At 44.6% G+C, this 23,576-nt stretch overlaps 1 protein-coding gene across 4 annotated transcripts in view; it reads right to left on the reverse strand.

Annotated features, from left to right (window-relative positions):
- CHMP7 (charged multivesicular body protein 7) overlaps positions 1-20,261 on the reverse strand; it is a 112,585-nt gene extending 92,324 nt beyond the window's left edge. For 2 of the 4 annotated variants that reach the window (XM_086943606.1, XM_086943607.1), the window contains exons 1-3: positions 20,163-20,261; positions 11,995-12,281; positions 6,989-7,160 (exon numbers count right to left, since the gene is read on the reverse strand). In XM_086943606.1, the coding sequence (XP_086799732.1) occupies positions 6,989-7,160; positions 11,995-12,251 (429 nt within the window). In that variant the 5' untranslated portion in view covers positions 12,252-12,281; positions 20,163-20,261. Of the gene's footprint in view, positions 1-6,988; positions 7,161-11,994; positions 12,310-20,162 lie in introns of all 4 variants that reach the window. The other 2 variants (XM_086943605.1, XM_086943608.1) reach the window with 2 other exon arrangements.
- Between the last annotated feature and the right edge of the window lie 3,315 nt (positions 20,262-23,576).

Raw genomic sequence — 23,576 nt, forward strand, 5'->3', positions numbered from 1 at the left:
GTCTAAATCTCCCCCTTTTTATAGTCCTTTTCCAGACACCAAATGTGATTTATGGACGGAGTTTTTGACGTTTTATGTTGAGGTTCTGCTTCTTTTGAAGGGAGTGACCAGAATTCACATCTGGATTTCATCCAGTGACCCGTGCATCAAAAGATTAACCCCGCTCACAGGAATGCAGAAAAACACATCTGTCTGGGGGTCTTCTTCTACTCCTCATGTTTTCAACAGGAAAGCCTGGGATTCCCACAATGGAACCCAAGGTTCTCTATGTAATGTGCCACTGCAGGCACACTTGCACTCCGTGTGCTTTCACAGCACACATACTCTCTAGTACCGTAAACTCCATTCATTGTGCCACTACAGACACATACATTCAGCACACACATTCAGTCTGCGTGCATTGCTCAGTACCATAGTTTTTCTGTATTTTACCATGGGTGTGCTATTTGCAAACACACACACTGCCAACACACACTCACTATGTGTGCGCTGCACAACATTCACCCTTCATGTATTGTACTTCCCTCAAGCATACATATTATTATGCATGCACTGCACAGCACTACATCGCTCATGTAACGTATTACTCACTGGCATACATAAATCCAGTACATGCAGTAACCACACTTATACTGCACAGTGCTGCTTTTACCCTGTGTTTAACTCTTCCCAGGCCCAGCGCAGTCACTACTCCTGCGCTACGCAGTACTCTACATCAACCTGATGTAGGCCAAGTAGAAGTTAAGAGTACAACAGTGGAACTTTAAAAAGTTGAGTGAGCGTGTAGGCGTCACTACAGTGGCACGGGATAAAAAACACCTGTTCACTTCTATGGATCACTACACCGTATGCTGCCGCGCTCATGCTGCTTAACTCCTGGTGACGCTGGTAGCGTTCTAACACTATGAGGGTAGCGCTTTCCAACAAAACTGCACTCTGCAAGACAGGCCTATGTCATGGCACACACGCATAATCTGTGTTTGCCGATGACAACACAAATAAGCATTAGCGAACAAGACAACAGTATAGTTCAGGGTTCTTCAAACTGTGGGGGGGGGGGGGGGGGGGGGGCGCGGCACCATCCCCGGGGGGGCGTGCGCTCCACTCCGATCTTCCCTTTGTGCCCGTTCCTTTGTCTGGGTGATTCTCCCAGGAGGGGGCAATTCATGGAGTCAACAGCTTCGGCTGCAGTGCAGGCAAGGAGTCTCATCTGCTAAAAACGAAAGCAAACAAACAGACACGCTTTCAGCTTTAGCAGAGGAGACCCCTTGCCTCCCACTGCAGCTGAAGCTGTCGACTCTGTGAATTGGCCCCCTCCTGGGAGAGTTAGCTCTTCCCAGAAGGGAGAGAAGGTTTCCGGAGAGGGTTTGAGGCACGGGCGGGGTGCGCTCTGGCCCAGGGCCCAGCCTTTCAAGGGGGGTGGCAGTGAGGGGGAGGGGGGGGGGGCGCGGGAGTACTTCAGTTATTTTGGGAAGGGAGGGAGAGGTTGCAATCGGGTTTGGGCCATGAATCGGGACGGTGGGCTCTGGTCTGCGGTCATCAACTCATGAGGATCTTTGTGTGGGGCACCGAAGTGTCTGTGTTCATTGATGTTGGTCTGCAGATTCGAATTTGAATCATCAAATGTGTGAGGGATGTCGGGTAGAGCCGGCCACCAGACGTCCGTTATGTTGCCATGTCGGTAAATAGATGTATGGGTGGAGTGGTGGATGTATGGGTGGAATGGTGGATGTGTGGGTGACATGGTGGATGTATGGGTGGGGGGGGGGTGGATGGATGAGTGAGGGGGTGGATGGATGGGTGAAGGGGTGGATGGGTGGTGGGAGAGAGGATGGATGCATGAGTGGAGGGATGGATGGGAGTGGATGGATGTGTGTATGGTTGGAAGGGTAGATGGATGGGTGGAGGAATGGATGGATCAGTGAAATGGTGGATGGATCGATGGGGGGTGGATGGTGGACGAGTCCGTGGGTGGATGGATGAGAGAGGTGATGGATGGATTGATGTATTGATGGGTGAAAGAGTGAATGAATGAATGGATGGATGAGTGAAGGGGTGGATGTGGGGATGGGAGGGTGGATGGATGGGGGATGAATGGAGGAGTGAAGGGGTGGGTGAGAGGTCAATGGATGGATTCATGAGTGGATGAGTGGATGGATGAGTGGGTGGATGGGTGAAGGGTGGATGGGTGAGGGGGGAATGGAGAGAGAGGGGGAGGATGGATGGATGGATGAGTGAGGACATGGATGATTGATTGGCAGAGTGGATGGGTAGGTGTGTGCATGGATGGGTGAGGAGAGGAGCATGGAGATGGATGGGTCAGAGAGTGCATGCATGAGTAGGGGGAGGGTGGAGAGCGGGAGGGATGGATAAGTGGGTGGACGAATGAGTGACTGGGTGGATGGATGAGTGGGTGGGGGGATGGCTGGCTGGGTGAGAGGGTGGGTGGTTGGATGGATGAGTGAGTGGATGGATGGATGGAGGAGTGGATGGATGGATGGAGGAGTGGATGGATGAGTGGGAGGATAGCTTGGGTGAAGGGGTGAGTGGTTGGCTGGATGAGTGAGTGGGTGGATGGATGGGTGGAAGAGTGGATGGATTGGTGTGGGGATGGATTGGGTGAAGGGATGGATGGATGATGGATGGATGGGTGAGGGGGTGGATGGAGGGATGGATGGGTGAGATGATGGATGGAGGGATGGATGGTGGATGGGTTTGCAAGTGGTTGAATGGGTTTGGATGCGGATGGGGCACAGATGGAGGGACGGAATGAATGGTGGGGGAGTTGGTGGATGACAAGGTGTACATGATGGATGGGGAGGGTTGTGATGACTTCCTTTGCCTTTTAGGATTGTGTTTTGAGCTGTGTGGTACGCCTCTGTCGTTTCGCCACACCCACTCACAGGCCTGCAGTTTGCTAGGCACTCTTGTTGTGTTGAGCATTGTTTGCCGGATATGGCCCGTGGTGTGCGCGTTGCAGTCGATCATGTGGTGTGCCAGATTCCCAAGGTTTCAATCGGGTGGTGGGGGGGCCCAACATCTGGGGGAATTCAGCTGGGGGGGCTAAACATGGAAAAGTTTGTATACCTCTGGTATAGTTGGACACTCAGGACAAAGGTAGACATTTTTTACCATGCAGAGGACTTTTCCGTCTCAACAGCGACACTTTCTTTACTATCACTCAGTCTACTCTTAGTGATGAAGACCACCCTGGCTGCCATGGCGCCCTCTATCTGTTTTTCATCACTTCCGAATAAAAGCAAGGTTAATCCGCTTGCACAATATCTGTTTATGGGGTCAACCTTTCTGTAGGTTGGAAAAGTAGATTCTTGTATCATTGGAATACGGTCTTTTACTCCAACATTTCCACAGCTACTGCAAGGTGTTTGCAAACTTTAACCCTATTTCATCCTATTCTACCCCAAAGCCCTGGGTGAACGCCGTTCCCAGTGACCTAGGGTGTTACAGGACCCTTTAGTGTGTAATTCCAGCAAAAACGATACTGGCTCTTTTTAAGTAACAAACAGCAAATTATTTTGACCTTTTAAGGCCTATTCTTTTGTCTTATTTTGATAGTTTCTTTTTCATCAGTTCTTAGATTCACCCCTGAAGAAACCATTAAGGCCTGAGGGCCATGCTAGGGTTCTAGCCGAAAGCTTGACAGAGGGGCGGTGGTGTACGCAACCAACGTAGAAACTGAGACACAGGTCTCAGAATGGGTAGTTTAAAGTAACTGCACATTAAAGAGAATTTGATACAAGCTGCGTTTTCAGTAATTTAAGGTGATTTAAAGATACATGTGATCATCTAAATATACTTTCCCTAGTTTTCAGCAAACCCCTCGCTAAAGCATGTCCAGGCACTTATTGTAGGATTTAATATATTTAACGACATCGAAAAGGCTCCATTTTATCACATGGTGTGCCTCGAAACGGGAAAGCTACAATAATGCTGAGGTTGTATCTCGCCCACAGAGGGTGCAAGGAACATTCATTTTCATACTGCCCGTCCTCACTCTTGTATAAATTAGGATGTAGAAAAAGCAGTGGATGAAAGGAGAGATGGTCTAGAGAAACAGGGTTGGAAACTAGGCGAATGGGAAGGGGGTTAAGACAAGGAGGTGGCACATGGACAGTGGCACATTTCAAAAGAGTGGTGATGGGAGGGTGAAGGAATTGGGGGTGAAAGAAACGGGTCGGGAGGGAAATATAGGAAATGGGGAATCGAACAAGGGAAAGGGCAGGTTGGGAATGAATTAGGAGGAGACAACAGAACCAGAGAACGTGGCAGGGTGAAATCAGAGAAAAGGGCAAAAGGAAAGAAGGGGAATAAACCAGGGTATGGAGAGAGACTGAAACTACGGAGAAGTAGGGGGGGATGAAACCAGAGAAAGAGGGTGAAAACAGATGCAGGAGAGGGAATTAAACCTGGCAAAAGAGGTGTGTGAATGAGGGAATGGGTGAGAGATGAAGTCGGAGAAAAAAGGGGAATTAAATCAGGAAAAAGGCAGAGGAAGGTCGGAAAAATAGGGAGAGAAACAAAGCTAAGGTAAACCAGGTAAAGGGAACAAGGAAGGCACAAAAAGGTGATGAAACCATTGAAATTAGGAAGGGAAGAAAGCAAAATAGTAGGAGACAAAGAAAGTGCTAGTTGAAATCCAGGTAGAGGAGAAAGGAAACCAGGCAAAAGTGCTCAGGAAAAGATGTGGAAAGGAAATTAGGAAATAGGAAGAGGTGGCAAAAAAATAAGGGAAACCGTGACAATGGGAAATGAAAGTGAGAACTAGGGTGCCGATGTAAAGAAAGGCCACAAAAGAGATTGCGGAAGGGATACAAGGTGGAGCGAGATCACTAGGAGAGAGATGAGGCCAGAATATAAACACAAGGGAAAGGGAGACCAGATAACAAGGTAAAGACAAAGGCAATAGAAAAGGAAGTCAATAAGATATGGTAAGGAATTCAGAAATGGGAACAGGGACCAAGAGAAGAGTGGTAATGGGGAAAAGAACAAGACAAAGGCAGCCAGGGGACGAAATTCACATAAAAGACATGGGAAGGGACCCTGCCTGAGAGTCAAGTGTTTTTAAAGTTTTGGATTCTACTGCAAAGGGAATTGCAATTCTCTGATGAGTAAATTTTTATGGCAACAAGGAAAGATCAGGAGATCCCATAAGCTATTATCACTACCGAGAGATAGAGGTGGGCTTGCCATTCCCAATACAAGTCTATATCATTGGGCAGCACTTTTTTAATTAATGTCACCCATGTTTAACTACAGCCCTGAGATAGCTACTGTGGACATCAATATAACACCATCAATTTATGATTTGGTTCTTGGAAGAAATGTAAATGGGCTATTTCTACAACAAACAGAAACCAAACATTTTAGGGAAATATGTACATTTGAAATTGTAAATAGTGCCTGGAAGGTTTGGGCTAGGATTGCTAAACACATGAAAATTACGAAATTTAATAGATACACTTCATTATGGCAACCAAGGACCACTCATGGTTTTTCTCATGATGTTAAACCAGGAAATGGCAAAGACTTGGAATCCGCAGAATAAAGGAATTTCTGTTAAAAAAAATTGAAACTAAGTTTATAGATTTAAAGAATAAATATAATTTATCTAATGGTGATTATATTAAATATGTACAAATTTATGCTTATCTCAAAGCTAAAGGAACAGCCATAAGTCTAAGAGTGGATATTATAGAAGCTGTTAATAGACCAAATATTAAAATAGGATTACTGTATGACATTTTAATAACTTACATCCAAGATGATTTGGAGAAAACTGAAGCAAACTGGGTAAGAAAAATTAGTAATCCTAATTTTGATATTTATAAAGTGTTGGAACTAAGTGATTCTTTGTTTATGGCTAGTAATCTTAAAGCTCAGACGTATAAAACTGTATTTAACCTCTACTATACTCCTGCTAAACTATTTAACTGGGGTAAAAGGGAAAACGATCTATGTCCTAGATGTTCGCAGGGCCCAGCGACACTAATACATATGTTTAGTAATTGTCCAAAGCTTGATCATATTAAAATAGCGATTAATGAATTTTGGCTGGTGATATTTGGGCGTAAACTCCCAGAATCCGATACTTTGTTTATGTTTGGTTACGACTCCTCCGTAGTACTCTCAAAACAAGAGGAAAAATTGCTTTTTATTGGAACGGCTGTCCTTAGAATTATTTTGTCATCTCGTTGGAAAGAACTTGAACCCCCTAGCTTCCACATGTGGTTAGCCAGATTCTTAGCAGTTTTTAGCTATGGGACAGCTATTTATGCTACAAGAGGAATTAGAGCAAAGAATCGTGGTGACTCAATATGGCACCCAATACTAAATTGGAAAACTGTACTTGATATATTTGTATTTTTTGGTATGTATATTATGATTTATAACTTCATGTCGCTTCTTTTAATAGCCATAGCTATTTAGGATGGATGTATCAACTATATTTGTATTATTTGTAATTAAGTTATTGTATTTCATCTTTTTCCTGCTTATACTGTCTGTAGGAATCTGGTTCAATAAAAAAATTAAAATTAAAATAAAAAGGGAAGGGACCCTGCCTTGAAGCAGCCACTTATTCTGGCCAAGACCTTTATCAAGCTTTTGTCAGTCTAACTTAGTACTGGCCTGCAGGACCACCTGTTCCTGAAAAACGGAGACCAAACACACAACTCTGCAAAACCCCCATCTACCTGACCTAGATCTCTCCCCTATTCAAGCAACAGAAAAGTCAAGGTTAGCAGATTGTGTAGCCTACCACTATACGAGGAAGGTGGGCAATCAACGTTTGAGGGGCTACCGTACGTTTTTTAAGCCATGCAGAGCAAATTGGTAGAATTGAAGACTTGCTAAGTACCTTCTTTATAAGGCAATGCATGTGTTTCACCCTGCAAAGAAATACTAAATTAGTGGACTCACTGGGTGAGAAGAAACCAGACACATACCAACAGATGTCATTAGCACCCACCTTTATGAGTTCAAGAACTACAAAGGGCTCATCTGCAGGGACCTTGCTCCCACTTAGCACCGCTGATAATGTCCATTTCAAGGGCTTAACCACGAGCAGCCCCACTCCCCATGAGATCCAGCCACTTTCCACTCCAGCCACAAACTGCGTTTCCTTCTGCAGCTCGCCACGCCTGGAACAAGTGAAAAATGGAAAAGCAATGGCATGAGAAACAAAGCAAAAGGAAAGATTTTGGACAAACTAAGCCTGGAGAACCAAAGCATCTGCTGCTGTGGAAGCTCAGTGTAACGCCAGCGTCACGACATGAGGTTGCCAGTAGGTATAGTTACAGCCTAGTTACTATCAAAAAGGTGATTTTCAGTTGTTTACCTCTTTGGTGGGGGTTGATGAATCATCATGAAATTTTCCCCAAAAATGTGCCGGTACTTGAGGCGCTGTTCTGGTAAGTTTTGGGGTGGATCATCAAGCAGGGGCAGAGAAAAAAGTGGGGTCCCAAAACTTTTTTTTTCCATGTTCATTCCCATAGGAGTTTTGAACGAGCTTACAGCATGAACCGTTGGACGGAATTACACCGAATTTGTCAGGAAGCTAGATCCTGGTACACAGATTGTGCTTTGTGTATTTTGGTATAAATCCATTCAGTAGTTTGGGAGATAGTAAATGGAAAACACGTTAGTATATCTGGGGATGTAGATAATTCGCTGTTCTACCTGCGAATTGTCCGCAAATTTGGAGGTGAAAGAATGCCCCTGATTGCCAGGTCCCAGCTTGAAAGAAAAGTTGTGGCCGCAATTCTGCTTCCTTGCATAGGCTAGGTGAGGGGAAAATACACTGTAAAACAGACAGAAGGGGCAGGATGTAGGTATCCTGACTCCAGAGGGCGCATAGAGGGGTCCCTGAGGGACCACTTATGACCGTAAAATGTAGTTTGTTATTCCTCGCTGAAATTTACTATCCACAGATCCTATGTGAACTTTCCCCCAGCAACAAAAAAAAAAACATTGAAATTCACTGATAAAACTAGAGAGTACAGGGTAGTTATAGTCACGCTGACTTTTTAGCCATACATACCATAGAAATTCAGCAGTAAAGTTATACTTATCTGAAGTAACTATAACTCGTGCCATTAAGTAACTTGCAGCAACAAGTCATAGTTTCTTAACATAAGTATAACTATAACTGCTGAATTTCTTTGGTTCAGTATGGGTAAAAAGTCAGCATAACTATAACTACCCTGTATATTCTGATTTTATATATACACACACACACACATACATACACCTGTTAATCAATAGCAAATTACTTGTTCTTTTTCTAATGCTATCTCTACTTTTACTGAATTAGGCCTGATATGCTTCAGAAATATTAATCATAGATGTCTTCCTTGAGACCTTCTTATTTAAAAGAGGTTGGTAGTATTAGCTGCCGAGTGTGCCTTATTCTGAGAGTGGGCTTCTTAATTTACGTACAATCTATATACATGTTACAGTTTCTGAAACAAGGAGTGTGGCATTGCAACATATATTATATATATATAAATGTCCTCTAAAAAACACAAAGGTTAAAGAGAAAGTTATAGATAGAGCTTGTAATAATATCTTACTTTACATTAAAAACCCTCAGAAATTTACTGAAAAAGGTTAAAGTGACGTTACAGTTAGGTGAAAATGCAATGTCAAGTGAGGTCCTAAGCGATACATGGTGAAGCGCGACTATTTTTAAATTTATTTGTTTTACTTTCTGGATGCCCGGGTCACCCTCAGCCTATCTTTTTTTTTATGGCATCCCAGGGAACCCACTTTCATGCTGTCTTTCCATTCAGTTTTGTTTTGGTGGCTCCCCTGGCACATACACAATTCCCAGATATGTAAAAAAGATAGTGTGCCCCCACCCCTGAAGGATTCTAATTGAAAAAGGCAGGGACTCATTTATTTCTTTTTGCCACGGTACTGCTAAAGAAAAAAATACTGTTTGGACCCCCAGGTGGTGTCCTTCTGGAACAACTAGACAACGACCAAATGGGTGTGGTTACTATTACCCTGCATCCCTTTATGTTATTTTACTTTGCAAGACACAGGGACTGAGTCCTTGAGTCCTAAAATGATTGCCAAGCAGCTTTGTTGATGTAAGGCAGTCAATCAGATCTTATCTTTTGATCTGCCGGTCCCACAGTATTTACGCATCTCTAGTTATCTATGCATTTTTACCCTTCATTTCTCTAAAACCACTAAACAGATTTGCACCAAATCACATTTATCATGTTTTCTGAGTGAAGAACTAGCTTTCTGACAGATTTGGTCTAATTCCACTCAGCCATTTGGGGTGCATCTGTGAGAATGAATGAATGAATGAATGAATGGAATTAATGAAATAGTTTTATAGAGCACGCAATACCAGAAGGTGTTTTAGCGCTATACGGATGAAACCAGGAAAACGTCTGACTAGGGACACACCATTGCTGTAGCTCTATAGCCTATTGAGCAAACAACCAGGTTTTCAATTGTTTTCTGAATTGCTGTAAGATGGAATGCGAGCGTAAGGCAAGAGGCAAGGAATTCCATAGTTTCCCCTCACATTACAAGAGCATTCTTCCGCCCCATTTTACTTTCTTAATTCTTGGGACAGTGATCATTTGTGCAGAACTCGATCTAAGTTTCCTACTAGGAGTGTACCAGGAGAGCTGATTTTGGAGGAAGGTCGGGCTAACTTTATATAGGGCCTTAACCCCTTCCTTGCTGCCGTCGGCCATTGGCCGACGGCAGCACTACCTCCCCAGTGCTGCCGTTGGCCAATGGCCGACGCGGCCCCGCCCGTTTTGCGGAAGTGCCGCACTGCGGTAAAATCGGGGCCGCAGTAAACGGGTTAAGGATTAAGCACAGCGCCTTAAATTACATCCTCTTTTCCACTGATTAAAGTTCCTAGGGGAAATTGCATGGGGGTAAACAAGTTTTGGGCCCTTCCTTTTTATCGATCTGCCCTTGACGGATCACCCTGTAACTTTCCAGGAAGAAGCTGGGGTGGATGCACCTTTTTTGGAAAGTTTTATAAAGATCCATCAAACGGCACCAAAATTATTAATAAACCCAAATATCTATTTTTTTAATGGAAACCTAGTCCCAACTTCATGGAGGTTTGATTTGTGGACACTGACTAGGGGGCATGACCGTTTGCCTACATTCCAGAGATTGGATTTGCCCTGTAATTATTGGCGACGGAGGTGAGAAAGGCAGATGAGGGAGGAATTCACCTGTCTTTGGAAATTCCTGACTCCGTGCGAGAGAGGGACTACAGTGTGACAGCAACAATGAAGAGCAAGGGTTGCTAGAGCATATAGTTTTATGTGATATGCACGTGGCTATTCAATAATTTTTTAAGAGTGGATTGCACTGATAGTAAAAAGAAAACAATATGAATTTTAAACTATTATGTCGTGATGCTACCCAAGCATTAGCAAGTATTGCACCACAGTTTACACCATAATTAACAACAATGGTGCATTCTAGTATTTGTAGGAGAATGTCACAAGCCATGTGACATCACGGATTTAAGCACCTGGATTCTACAGACTGCAATCCTACTCACCTGTGAACAAGGCACTATTGCCGAAATTTGCAGCCACCTCCACGAAAAAATAAAACACTTGGATTTTATCCAGAATTGGGCTTCTGCGCTTCTGTCTTTTGTGCACTGCTGTGCTTTAATGGGTCTCTCCATTTCCGTCAGCAGAGGCCGCCCTGCAAGGATGGAGGCCCCCTTCATGGAGGTTTGATAGATATATCTATGACATTTGTGACTTTTACTATGGCTTCCACTAAGTGCAGAATTGCTGTGTCATGAATCATTTCACTCCGGTCTGTGCCACAACAGTGGTTTAGTGACATGATATTTTACAGTGGCTTGAGGAAGGGAGCCGAGCCTTGTTCCATCCAAGTCAGACTATTACAGTTATTTGAGAAGACTTTATGTTGTTTCTGATTATTTATTCAGGAAGAGATTTTGTAGAGTGCTCAAACCACAAATTGCAGTCTCAGAGCGGCGGCTGACAAAGGAAACACATTAATAGAATAACATTCAGGTGATACAGAAACATCATAGCAAGGATTCAATTCTGCAAAAGGAAAGACTAATGACTCAGAAGATGGAAATGCTTGACAATGAGGATGGAGCAATCAATAATCAGTCTTGAGAGTCTGATTGGCTGTAAAAGTAGTAGTTCTATGACAATAAGGTTAAAGTCTGCAGATGACAGCTGAGCCCAGGCCATAGGAGAAGTGGAACAGGGGAATCTTTACGCTTTTTCTACATTTTAGGAAGTGTTTTCCTGATCTCAATGGCTTAATAAGGCAGTCCCAAGTGAAGTGCCATACAAGTGAAACAATTGCACTGCAAATATTTGTAGCTTAGGGGAATGGGCAACCAAGAGGGTGACGGGGAGGATTGTGGATTACTTGTCGCATGATAAAGCTAAAAAGATCTAGACAAGTAGTGAGGTGCACCACAATAACTGATTTAGTTAACCATTCACAGTGTCTGAAACTGGGACATCATTCTGGAGAGCAGCCAAAGAAAGGATCACGGCAGGAGTGATGTCGTCTTTGTGTTCGAGGCCAGAGATGAGCCTATTCTGATTAGCAATAAGATCAGTAAGATGCAATAGGTACTTGTTGCATGACTGAATACAATATATTCCATTTTTATTTATGTTTATTCTGATGTGATGAATTTTCCAATTATGCATTGTTCTTTTGAAGCAAGCATCATTTGTCCCATTCTCTGTAGAAATTGAGCATAATACTGTAGTACTAGGTCGTGGTATTGATGTTTATTCGTGTCCTTACTTACATGCTCATGATAAGATATGCTTTATCATTAACCTACACATAGCAATATATTTATTACATAGGGTTTCTTTTCAGAAAACGTCTAAATATCAGTAAAAAAATACAAAAACCTAAAGAAACATCATACATTAACAAATGAAAAACCCATTACTATAGCACCCTCACCTAATCATCTCCTCCAGCACCGCACTCAGCCCCAGGGGGGCGCTGCCCTTGCGTTTGAATATTTCCTGCAGCTCTTTCAGGGTCAGGGACACTGCTCCATTGCGGCGTAGGGAGCTGATCACCAGTGGCACCCAGAATGCCATCTTACTGTCCCATTCAGTGGTGTTTACATCCCGGCTCTGCTTGAAAGCCGAGAAGAGGAAGGCCATCCGCTCATCATCCTCCCACTCTGGGGGCAGGTCCACTGGGACTGACATTGTTGCCTTCAGGAGCTGCAGAACCCCACACTGTGGAAGGAGGATGTTGAGGGTGATGCTGATTAGAAGCACAGGAAGAATTAAGCAATCGCAAGAAATCATGCAGAAACTTTGTTCACATGCAGAGGGTTCCAAACCTTTGCATTTACACAAAGGCCCTCAATCTTGACCCAGATACACGCAACCCCTTTAAATGAAGGACTTAAATCTAGCCCACATACATGCAAAGACCACCACGAAGATCATCCATCTCATCCATGTATAGTACGATTCTTAAAAAACCAAAGGCACAAAGTGTAAGGGAGGCCTAATCAAATAATCTACATTGGTTAGGATGGCAGATGTCCTGTCTCGCACCTGACTGTGGCCTCACTTGCCTTAACCTTTCTATTGTTCATTGCTATATTCCACCGTATGACAATCAATCCAGGTAAAATACCTTAAGCCAAAGAACAAACATAAGCATTCAGGTAAACAGACAACCCAGTGCTAGAAAGAGGTACACTTTTCCAAAGCTCTGTAAAAAAGACCCTTTAGTGTTCTTATTAGTACAAAATGTTCTCTCAAAATGCTTTCCTGCTTAAGATTTTTTTTAAAAATAGGATAAACCTTAGTTAATGCTCTGAAATAAATCACAAATCCTCAAACAATGACCAGAGTAAGCACACACAAAAAGGGTAGTGGGGAATAGACTGCGCAAGGTTAAGTGAACACGACAAATGAAACAATATAGGAGAAACCTTAGTTAACCCCTTCACTGCGGCAGCTATTCCGCTTCAGTGCTAAGGGGGGAGGGCGGCAGAGCGGCGGGCGCATGCTGGTGACGGAACCGCTCCGTCACCAGCGTCGGTTGCGCTGTGCTCATGATGGAGCGGTTCCGTCATGGCCCCGCCCACTCAATAGAACGCATCGCGCAGGCAGGGCCATGACAGAACCGCTCCGCCATCAGCACAGCGCCACCGCAGCGGATGACGGAGCGGTTCCGTCATCAGCAGGGGAGGGGTTAATACTCTGAAATAAATCACAAATCCTCAAACAATAACCAGAGTAAGCACACACAAAAGAGTAGACGGGTATAGACTGCTCAAGGTTAAGTGAACACGTCAAATGAAACAATATAAAAAATGACAAAGCTTAAGGGAGATTGTACAGTGACCACCCTCCACTGTCAATAGCGCAGACAATGTCTACTTGATTAGAACAATAACACATCAATTCCCGAGTCCAGTCACTTAATAATCAAATGCAATCAATTGATCCACACAGGGGGCTTGTCAATGTATTCTCTTCTTGGTACTGTATTCGATGTTTGGTACATAGAGAATCTTCTATTCTTCAGCAACAGAACAGATAGCCACAGATTATGCCAACACGTGTTTCATCCAGGATTAACCTAGGACTTCCTCAGGGCTAAAACCAACAAGCACACGTTATAATTTAAATCTAAAAACACCCTAAATCTTCTCACATAAGAGAAGAAAACCTCCTCCGAAAAATCTAAAAGCAAAAGAAGAGAAAAAAATGCAGAAAAAGACCAGTGTGCTGTACATAATTTCCAATCCAAAAATATTCCAATGCTTGCAAACACTGTTCATGCTTAATATTGGTGTACAATGAGACTACGTCCATTGTCCACAAAGTCATGGATGCATCCCAGTTTATATCCATAAGAATAATAAGAATGTGTTTAGTGTATTTTATATTAGAAGCCAGATTGGTGACATAGGGCTGCAAAAAAATTTCAACACATTCCGAGATCTTCTCGGTTGGTCCCCCTATGCCTGACACAATTGGCCTCCCTAGCGGTGTAGTGGCATTTTAATGACATTTTGGAAGAGTATATAAGCACGGATATCTTGGTTTATCAATCATAAGATATCTGTACTCATTGTCATTCAGTAAACCTTTGCTGTTCCATTTCTTTAACTCTGCATTGATGGTTCTAGTTATCTCAAAGATCGGATTACAAGATCATTTTTTATAGCAGGCAACATATGCTAATTGCCCAATATTTCTGTCTCGTACATGGACCTATCCATTACAATAATGTTGCTGCCTTTGTCCGCCTCCCTAATGATGATCCCATCATTTGAACTTAGCTGAGTCAGGGCAATTTGTTCATTTATTGTGAGATTGTAAGTATGTGGTGGTAGTCTCTTATGTGTCATGGTGTCCTCATATTGGTCTAGTTCTTTACTGATAATTCTATGGAAAACCTCAATATTTTTGCCACTCATCAATTGAGGTGTCCATCGTGACTTTGGTTTTACACCACTATCAACACTGACAATCTGCAAAGTTCTAGGTCCAATGGTTGTCACACAAAGTTGGATATGAATTTAAAGGTTTTTGGCTTTTAGTGCATCTCTTTATTCTTTTTCGTTGTCTCTCTTTTCCCTTTCCACATTTGTTTTCTTGTTTTATTTTTTGTTTTCCTTGCTCTACGTTCTCATGTTTCTTACTTTTCACGTATATATGATTGGACATTATGGATTCGAAATTATGTACAGCACATTGGCCTTTTTCTGCATTTTCTCTCTCTTTTTTCCTTAAACATTTTTTCCTCTCCTTTTGCTTTGAGATTTTTCGGTGGAGGTTTTCTTCTCTTATGTGAGAAGATTTAGGGTGTTTTTAGATTAAAATTACAATATGTATTTGTTTGTTTAAGCCCTGAGAAAGTCCTAGGTTAATCCTGGATGAAACACGTGTTGGCATAATCTGTGGCTATCTGTTCTGTTGCTGAAGAATAGAAGATTCTCTATGTACCAAACATCGAATAAAGTACCAAGAAGAAAATATATTGACAAGACCCCTGCGTGGATCAATTCATTGCATTTAATTATTAATTGACTGGAGCTCGGGAATTGATGTGTTAATAACCAGAGTAACCAAAGTATGGAAGATCTGATCTTAAATACATCTCACGCTAGTCCAACTTGGAGACCCTGAGAACATTCAGATTTGCCACTCCTCCTAGAGATGGAATGTGTGTAGATCCACTCTATGCCTTTGGATAATTAGAAAGCCCAAGGAATCGGTTTGATTGCTTTTGAGACTAAGATGGCTACACTAATGTGAGAACTAACACATCAAAGAACAAGGAAATATTTTTAAGAGTAATCACTAATGCAGGGGACCATTTGCTCATTTACATGAATTTCACACCAGTGTTTCCTCATGACAATTCACACCTGCACACCCTTCAGGGATCTTGAATTTTCAATTATGGAGAAGCAAGCTGAGTAGATTACTTGTCACACAGATCCCTATGCAAAGAAACTAGTTACCTTCAGTTCATTACACCACCAGAGCCTTTGAGTGATGCATTCCATATCACACTTCAGTAATGTTAATCCTGACATGCTATGAAAACTGTACAACGGCACCGTCCTGAGGTGCCCAACTACTTTACAGTGGGGCTAAAAGCAAAGTACCAAGTGATCTGTACTATATTGTAGCCTACTCTACAACACCACAGCCGTACACCATAGTCCTAAATGAGGTGTTTTGTTGCAGTCTGGAAGGCTTAATTGGCTGTTTCACTGAGAAGTGATGGGGTCGAGAAACGTGAGCATGCATCCCACCTTGAGTTCATCATTGCTAGTTCTGTAGACCTTTGACTCCCACCTCAGCACAAACATACGTGTGTGAGGTGGAAGACTTTTTGTGACATAAATTGTGACTCAGAGCGAGGCTCTGTGGTCTGGAAAGTCACACTAAGTGTAACGTCCCTATCGAGTATGAATATCAACAGCTCAGTGAGCTGTAGATGACTGACAACAGTAAGATTTTAGAGGCAGGTAGATGACGGACAATGGTAAGATTTTAGAGGCAGGACAGGTCATTTTATCTGCCTGTGCCATGGAGAGTCGCTTCCTGGCCTCTCCAGCATTTTTAAATTGGTCTGTCAGCCCCCTGCAATTGGGTTCTTCAACCATCCAAGCAGGACATGGATGTTGACTGTGTACACATTACTTTTGTGTGTAAAGGATGGTCATTATGGGTGTTTAAAATGTATGGATGTATCCACAGTGGAATCCATTTTGTTTTCCTACATCCAAGTGATACCTAACGAGGGTTTTGTAGAGAGCACAGCAGATGTGCATTGGAGAACTTGTCTCCGACATTCAAGGGCTTCTTTGTAGTAGTGGGTTAGACTTTTGGAAGTGGGGCAGAGACAGCGGGACAATTTGATTCATAAGAAGTTCAAACACAGGTTAACAGTTAAATGGGACAGCCTCTTTCTATTTTTTTGTTTCTCCCCTGATAGGAGACCCCCAACACGGCGCCCCAGCCCAATCTTCCTGCTAAAACTTGACAACTAAGACCATGGCTGGTCCAGTCTGAGCGGAATAAGCAAAAGAACATGAACTGTCCAGAACTAATCTCAGAGCTGACTGCTGGAAAACACAAAGACTGTCAACTTTGGTATACAGATGGGACACAAACTTCCAGTTGGTGGGCCAACATTTCTCTACTAGAATCCTGGGCCACTACACCTGTGGTGAACGAGAATCTCTCTTTGCTCCAGGGTTGGCAAAACTCCCACCAACTCCCCTAGGTTCAGGAGCAGAATCCTGTGGACTTCGAACCCTACTGCCAGGAGGGGCAGCATGAACTGAACAGTTCACACGGGGTTCCGAGGGTGCGATGGAGTTTGATTCTTTTCAATATCTACTGAAGAAGCCAAGAGCATCAGGACTCTAAAAGAATCCAGACCACTACCCACATTCCACATGAAAAATGAAATGTTGAGACGCAGAAAACCCCACATCGATGTTAAGACCTGTGCCAATTTCTGAGTATCATTGCTATAGCTCAGCTTATTATGGTGGTGCGTTTTGTGAATGTCTTCGGGAAGAACTCGAGCTACAAGACTGAGTGTGAGTACAGCAATCCCCAAAGTATACTTGCTGCTCAGTTTTGAACTCAAACCTAAGGTACGGTTAAGTCCCAGGACACCAGGTGTGAAAGGCTCCGATTGTAACTCGTGTCTGCCCTGGAACTCATGAAAATGTTCCCACATACTGCATCTATAAGTATTCTCAAGCAGTACCTGCACCATGGTCACAAGCACTCCCACTGTAAGTCAGACCCAAAACCCTTTACTGTACATGCATGTCATGCAAAAGGCCACCCATTGTTCTCTAAGAATGTCCACAGAAGTTCAAACAGAATAAATTACCTTCTGCATAGTTGGAGGGCTCCCCCAAAAAGGAAGCACATCTGCCAGTGTGGGGAAACTGCTGCCAATGGAACTAACCCTTCATTCAAGGAGTCATAGCTTCTTCTGTGAGTCCCATGGACGACTAGCAGTCTTAAAAAAAAGCTTACTCCAACTTGCCTGCAGACAAGCACCTTGGTTTGATGCTAACAGTTTGGTTCAAGATAAATGTCTTGGGAAATACTTCTACCTTTCCAGTGGCAGTCACAGGGGAGTGATCACCCTCACACCAGAGGACATTGGGCAAGCAGCAGCCTACCACATCTGTAGAAAGATGCCATACTCAATTTCTTTCAAGCCAGTCATGAAAATCCCCATAATGAATATCTTCTTCAGTGGTTGTTCAAAAAGACCCTGGCTCCGGTTCTGGCTCCAGTGCCTGCTCACTGTTCTGAGTCTATTATCCCTTGCAACAGCCCTAGACACTCTTCAGACTCAGAAAAGAGCAATTTTCAAACTCTGCTGCCTGACGCATAAAGCTCTGGCAGGTAAGGGACCCAAATCCTACAGGACAAATTTGTTCCTTATCATCCAGATAGAAACCTTAGATCAAGAAATCAGCTCCTTCTTTGCCCTCAACGCATTTGCACATCTAAGTACTGTGGACAGGCTTTTACATACCTGGCCTCTCACCACTGGAATAACCTCCCCTTTGTCATTAGGGCTTGTACTGGCTTCACAGGCTTCAAAAACCTGGCTGCTCTAATGACTGCTCCTAACTTTTCTGTTACCTCAGCGCCAAGATGCCCCTTCGGGGAAGAGTTGTGCGCTAAACTAAATATTCATTAACATTACATAACAGTGCTGTGGGAAATGATGAACCCATGGTTCACAAATTCCTAGATCCTTCCAAGTCCACAGGCGGGAGGAGAGGGCCCTTGATCCCACTCCTCAGGCAAAGACCCAAATGCAAGCACACGAGTCATCAAAAAAGGCTAACCAAGTACTAGCTTTTTATTCCTTGCTCTAATAAACTGCCCTTTGGAGCACAGGCGATCTGAACCCTTACATAGCTCATACTGTTACTGTTACTGTTACCACACAGGCAGCTACAAATACAGGGTTTCTCTTCTAATTGCATCTGGCCTCTCTTCCGAGTTCTGTATTGCCTTTGCTCAATTGAGTAAAGGGAAGTGCTTGCATCTGGGAGCAGCTGCTTATCCTCACAAGGAGTTGCCCTTTAATTACTTTGGCATGAAGCACTTTTATGACTTTGGCATGAAGCACTTTTATCATCAGAACATGACCCTTCACCGCAAACATGATAACTAACTATTATCTCAGCTTGCAACAATATATGATATAGAAAATCAAGACACAACTTCTTCCTTTATTTTTGAATTATAAGGACATTTTATTGATTCAAGGATCACCCCTACAACAACTGCCCCAAATAAACATAGACCTTAGTATTCTAATCCCCAAAAGCATACAACACCAGCGTGCACTAAAACAGAGTATCCCCCTGAATAAAGTAAACTGCTAATTGAATATTATGGTAGTCCCAAGACCCCCTTTCACCCAAACACTTTAATGTTCCCAAAAGTCAAGTATCCATAACTTTAGCTCCCTACTCGCCCCAAAGCTGTGGCACGGAAGAATGATGCAGCCAAAGACGGGGGGCAACCTGCCTCTGAAAATACCACTGGGCCCGAAGAACCATGTGCATGAGTAAGACCGATAAGTACCAAGTCAAGGATGAGACGCACATGTACAGAGCTTCCAAGATTTTAAATTGTTAGGAGTGAACAATAATTAGCATTGGCGATGCTACCACAGGATGAAATATCACACAAGATTTGACTTGAATGAAAACACGGAAAGTTACATCGGTAAGATGATAAAATAAATGTAAAATGAATAGAATTGACACCATCACAGTTGTAAATTCACTTCCGCTCAGTAATCAGCCTGGACTGTGTAGTGAAAACGGGTAGCTTCTTTGTTCGCAGATCAGAATACATTTAGGAAACATCAGGATCTGTTGCTGGTTGCATGTATATATTTATAGGGTACTCCCACCAGGAGCATAGGAAGTCCCTGCTCAGCCTCTGGTCTCATCTGGTGTAACTGTCAGATCAACTTTTCAGAGACATATTAGAAACCCATGCAACATCACACTCAGACTGGAGCAGGAAAACATTGGAAAAAGGAAAGCAATATAGTACAACCACGTTACTAAAATAAAAAGAATGAGTTTCGGGGTTACAATTGCACACCAGCATATGCTGATGTCCATATTAAATGTTGAACATATATCATCCTAAGAAAAAAAGACGCACTGCTCGTAATTCAAAACCACTCCTCCCATCAAATGAAGAATTTGTAGGGGGGCTGCATCTGGTGTGTGAGGGCTTCCAGCACCTGCTACAGCTGCCAGAAGCTGTGTTTCACTCAGCAGTAGCCTGAGCAGCGCCTAATTTTAGAGTAAGATTCTATCTTTTCTCAACAACTATGACACTCTGCCTCTTGCGCGTGAGACCTCCAAGTGTGTAAATCACTAGCAATTAGTGATACTTGAGGCAACTGCACCCCCAATAGCAAACTGGACCATTTTCAAGTGCCCCCACGGACTCTCAGTGGCTAAGTTCCACGCACTGAGCTATGCGACCAAACTGTCCTCCCGTACTAACAGCCCATTCTCTCGCTTTTCCCAAATACGCCTCGGAATTAAACCAACCCTGTACCTGTAGGTGTCTGGGAAGCTCGCTGTCCAGGACTATTGCTTTGTATACCCAGCTCCCCTCCCGGAAGCGTTGTACACATTGTTAACTGGGGGCGCCACTGCGCATGCGCAGCGAGGGAGCCTCTCATTGGCCACCTTCTCCTGGAGCTGGGAGCTGGGAGCCTGAAACTGTACAGTGCCCCGAAGACAGCGACGAGTAACCCTAGATTTGTGTATCTTCCTCAATTTGTGTTTTTCGGAATCACCCTTTGGTGTCTGTTCGTGCGTATCACATCAGCCGCCTCATTTATGGAGTTCTGTGCCCTGGCTCTCCCTTAAGGGTAATAAGGCTAGCTATAATCCTTTGGGAGTGTGGTCTCAGACCCGTGAAGAGCTGGGAAGAGGGTCGCGTAACTAAGAAACTCTTTGGCGTTTTTTGTACATTGATTTATGCGAGCAACTACAGTTGCCTGTATTAAAAATAAGTGACTTGATTACAGTATTATCGCCGTTGTGTGGGCTGAGCTTGTTTACGATTTCTTTTCGTAGTCGGTGGCGCTTGTCCCCTGAGAACATCCTTTGTACACTTGCAGTTGCATAGTGTAGCAGGGCAGAGAAGAAACCGGAGCCTAACATAGGAGAGTGTAATGTATGCAAATTTCCCAACACGATGCTCTGACACTGGTAGTGGGTGAACAGGTCCACGTTTATTTAGTTATAACATCAAGGTACAAGCTAAGGGCGCCGAGCGTCTAACATCCGACTGCTCCGGTCGCCAGCTCCCGTTTTCCTCGCTTCGCGCCGTTTCTTTCTCTTTCCTGCGCGTGCGCGCCAATGACGCTCTAGCCTACGGCGCACGCGTCATCCCGTATGCGCCGATAGGCTAGAGCGCACACCACATATCTCCCCCCTTTACACAATACTAAACATAACTTTTCCTCCCCAGGGTGAGTGTCCTCCAACAGTGTCCATTGTCTATGTGGGGCGCCCGGGGGGCTGGCACCAATCTAGTGTCCATTCATCACAAAGTCATTATAACGGGAGGGCACTACAACTGCCCTTCCGCTGCGGGTGTGTCTTACCGGCATGTTCTCTCTCACCGCTGTCTCTCCTTGGAACACCTCAGTTTCTCTCCCGCCTGTTCTCGGCTCCGCACTCACTTGTCTTGCTTCTCCGTCATTAGGCCTGGCTCTCAATACTGCTTCTTCATGGTCCTCCCTTACGTCTTCCTCTCGGTCGTCTGCGCCGCACTCCGGGAGCGGGAAAGCTTCCTGGTGATCCAAGCTTCTCTCGATTTTCTCAGTCTTGGGCCAGACTAGGATTTTGTTGACCCTGGCCATTCGATCCTGCGACCAGACTCTGCCATCACTGAGGAGGGCCGCCCTGCCCCGCACCTCCTTGACTTGTAGCGGCGGGCTGAATTTGCTTTCGCCCTTCCTCTGTAAAGTAGGGAGTTTGATCCTCACCCACTCCCCTTCTTCTAGCTCTGTGTCCTTAGTGCCACGACGTTTGTTATAGTGTGCTGCATAGATCTTCTGGGCCTTTTCCAGATTGTGTTGCACCACGGCCGGGGACCACTTGCTGGTGATGGTCTTCTCCCTCCATGCCACGTTGTCCCGTGTGAAGGGATGCCGTCCTCTTAACACTTGGAACGGACTGTACCCCACTACTGAGGGCGTTATCCTGTAGGCCCATATCATGTTCATCATTTCTACTTCCCAGTCCTTTCCTTGCGATATAGCTGCCTGAATGGAGCCCATGAGCACTCTATTGAACCTTTCGACCTGGCCATTGCACGCTGGATGGTATACGGCCGTGTGTCTCACTTCGATTCCGTTCCTCTTCATGTATTTCTCCCACTTATCTGACACGAATTGCGGTCCGTTGTCACTGAGGATGGTTTTGGGTATTCCTTCCCTGAGGAAGAGCCCTGTCAGAAACTTCAAGATCGTGTCTGTGTCCATCGACTCTTGTATGTCAGCTTCTGGCCACTTGGAATACTTGTCTATTACCACACATATGTACTTATTGACGCCTCTGTTGTCCAGGATGGGCCCAAGGATATCTATGGCCACTTCTTCCCATGGGCCATGTGGGGTGTCGAATTTCCCTAATGCAGGTCGGAGTGGGCGTAGCACTTTGTCCGCACCTTGGCATTGTTCACATTCCCGCACCTGTCTCTCGATGTGGGCATCCATTCCTGGCCACCAATACATTTGCTTGACCAAAGCCTTAGTTTTCACAATGCCCAGATGCCCCTCGTGGAGCACCTTCAGGAGTCGGGGTATCAGCGTCACTGGGGGCACAACTCTCTCTCCTCTGTACAAGAAGATTCCCGAGTCACTCAGGGACAACTCTTCTCTCATCTCGTAGAAGCGGCGGACCCCCTCTGTTAGCTTCTTCTTATCCGGCCACCCCGACGTGAGATGTTTCTTAATCTCCATCTTCTCCTCGTCGAGTTCATATGCTGCTTGCCATTCCTGCGCACTGATGGACGACTCATGATCCTCCATGCTGGCGACCATCTCCTCTGTGTCCAAAGACTCTCCCGGTGCTTCCTCCATGGCCGCTGCCCGGCTGAGGTAATCAGCCACCCTGTTCTGCGTACCTGGGAGATATTCCACATCGTATGTGAAATCCAGCAATTTCAGGGTCATTTTTGCTATTCTCGGAGTGGCTGTGTCATGACCTGATGACGTCAATACTTTGATGAGTGGCTTGTGGTCCGTCTGGAGCCTGAATCTCGTGCCCCATATGAACTGGCGAAATTTGCTCAACGCCCACGTGACCGCCAGCATCTCCTTTTCGATCACGCTGTACCTCTGCTCCGTCGGGGACAGCGCCCGGGATGCAAAACTGATGGTTTCTCTTGTTCCGTCTTCCCTCTCCTGCGCCAAGACAGCCCCCAAGCCCTTGTCACTGGCGTCCGTTGTAACTATGGACTTTTCTGTGGGGGCGAATCCCTGCAGGGGAATGGCATGGCTGATACAGTCTTTAATGGCTTCGAATTCGGCCTGGGCTTCCTTATCCCATTCGAATTTTGTATTGTGCCTGGTCAGTTGCCTCATCCTGTGTGTTCTTGTGGCAAAATGTCTAACAAACCTGCTGTAATACTCGGCCATTCCTAGGAATGACCGCACTTCCTCTTTGGTGGATGGGGCCTTGGCATCCTTTATCGCCTTCACGTTCTGCTCCTTCGGCGAGATTCCTCGTGTTCCTATCTCGTGCCCTAGGTAGGTCACCGTGCGTGATCCGATTCTGCACTTGCTCCACTCCGCCGTCATTCCTTTGCCTTGCAGCACCTTCAGAACTTTATGTAGTTTCTCGTCGTGGTCACTTTTGTCGGAGCCCATCACTAAGATGTCATCTTGGAAGTATTGCACCCCCGCGATGTCCTTAAACAACCTGTGCATCAACTTCTGGAAAACGGCCGCAG

Source organism: Lissotriton vulgaris, chromosome 11, assembly GCF_964263255.1.
Source record: "Lissotriton vulgaris chromosome 11, aLisVul1.2, whole genome shotgun sequence".
NCBI classification, from domain to species: Eukaryota; Metazoa; Chordata; class Amphibia; order Caudata; family Salamandridae; genus Lissotriton; species Lissotriton vulgaris.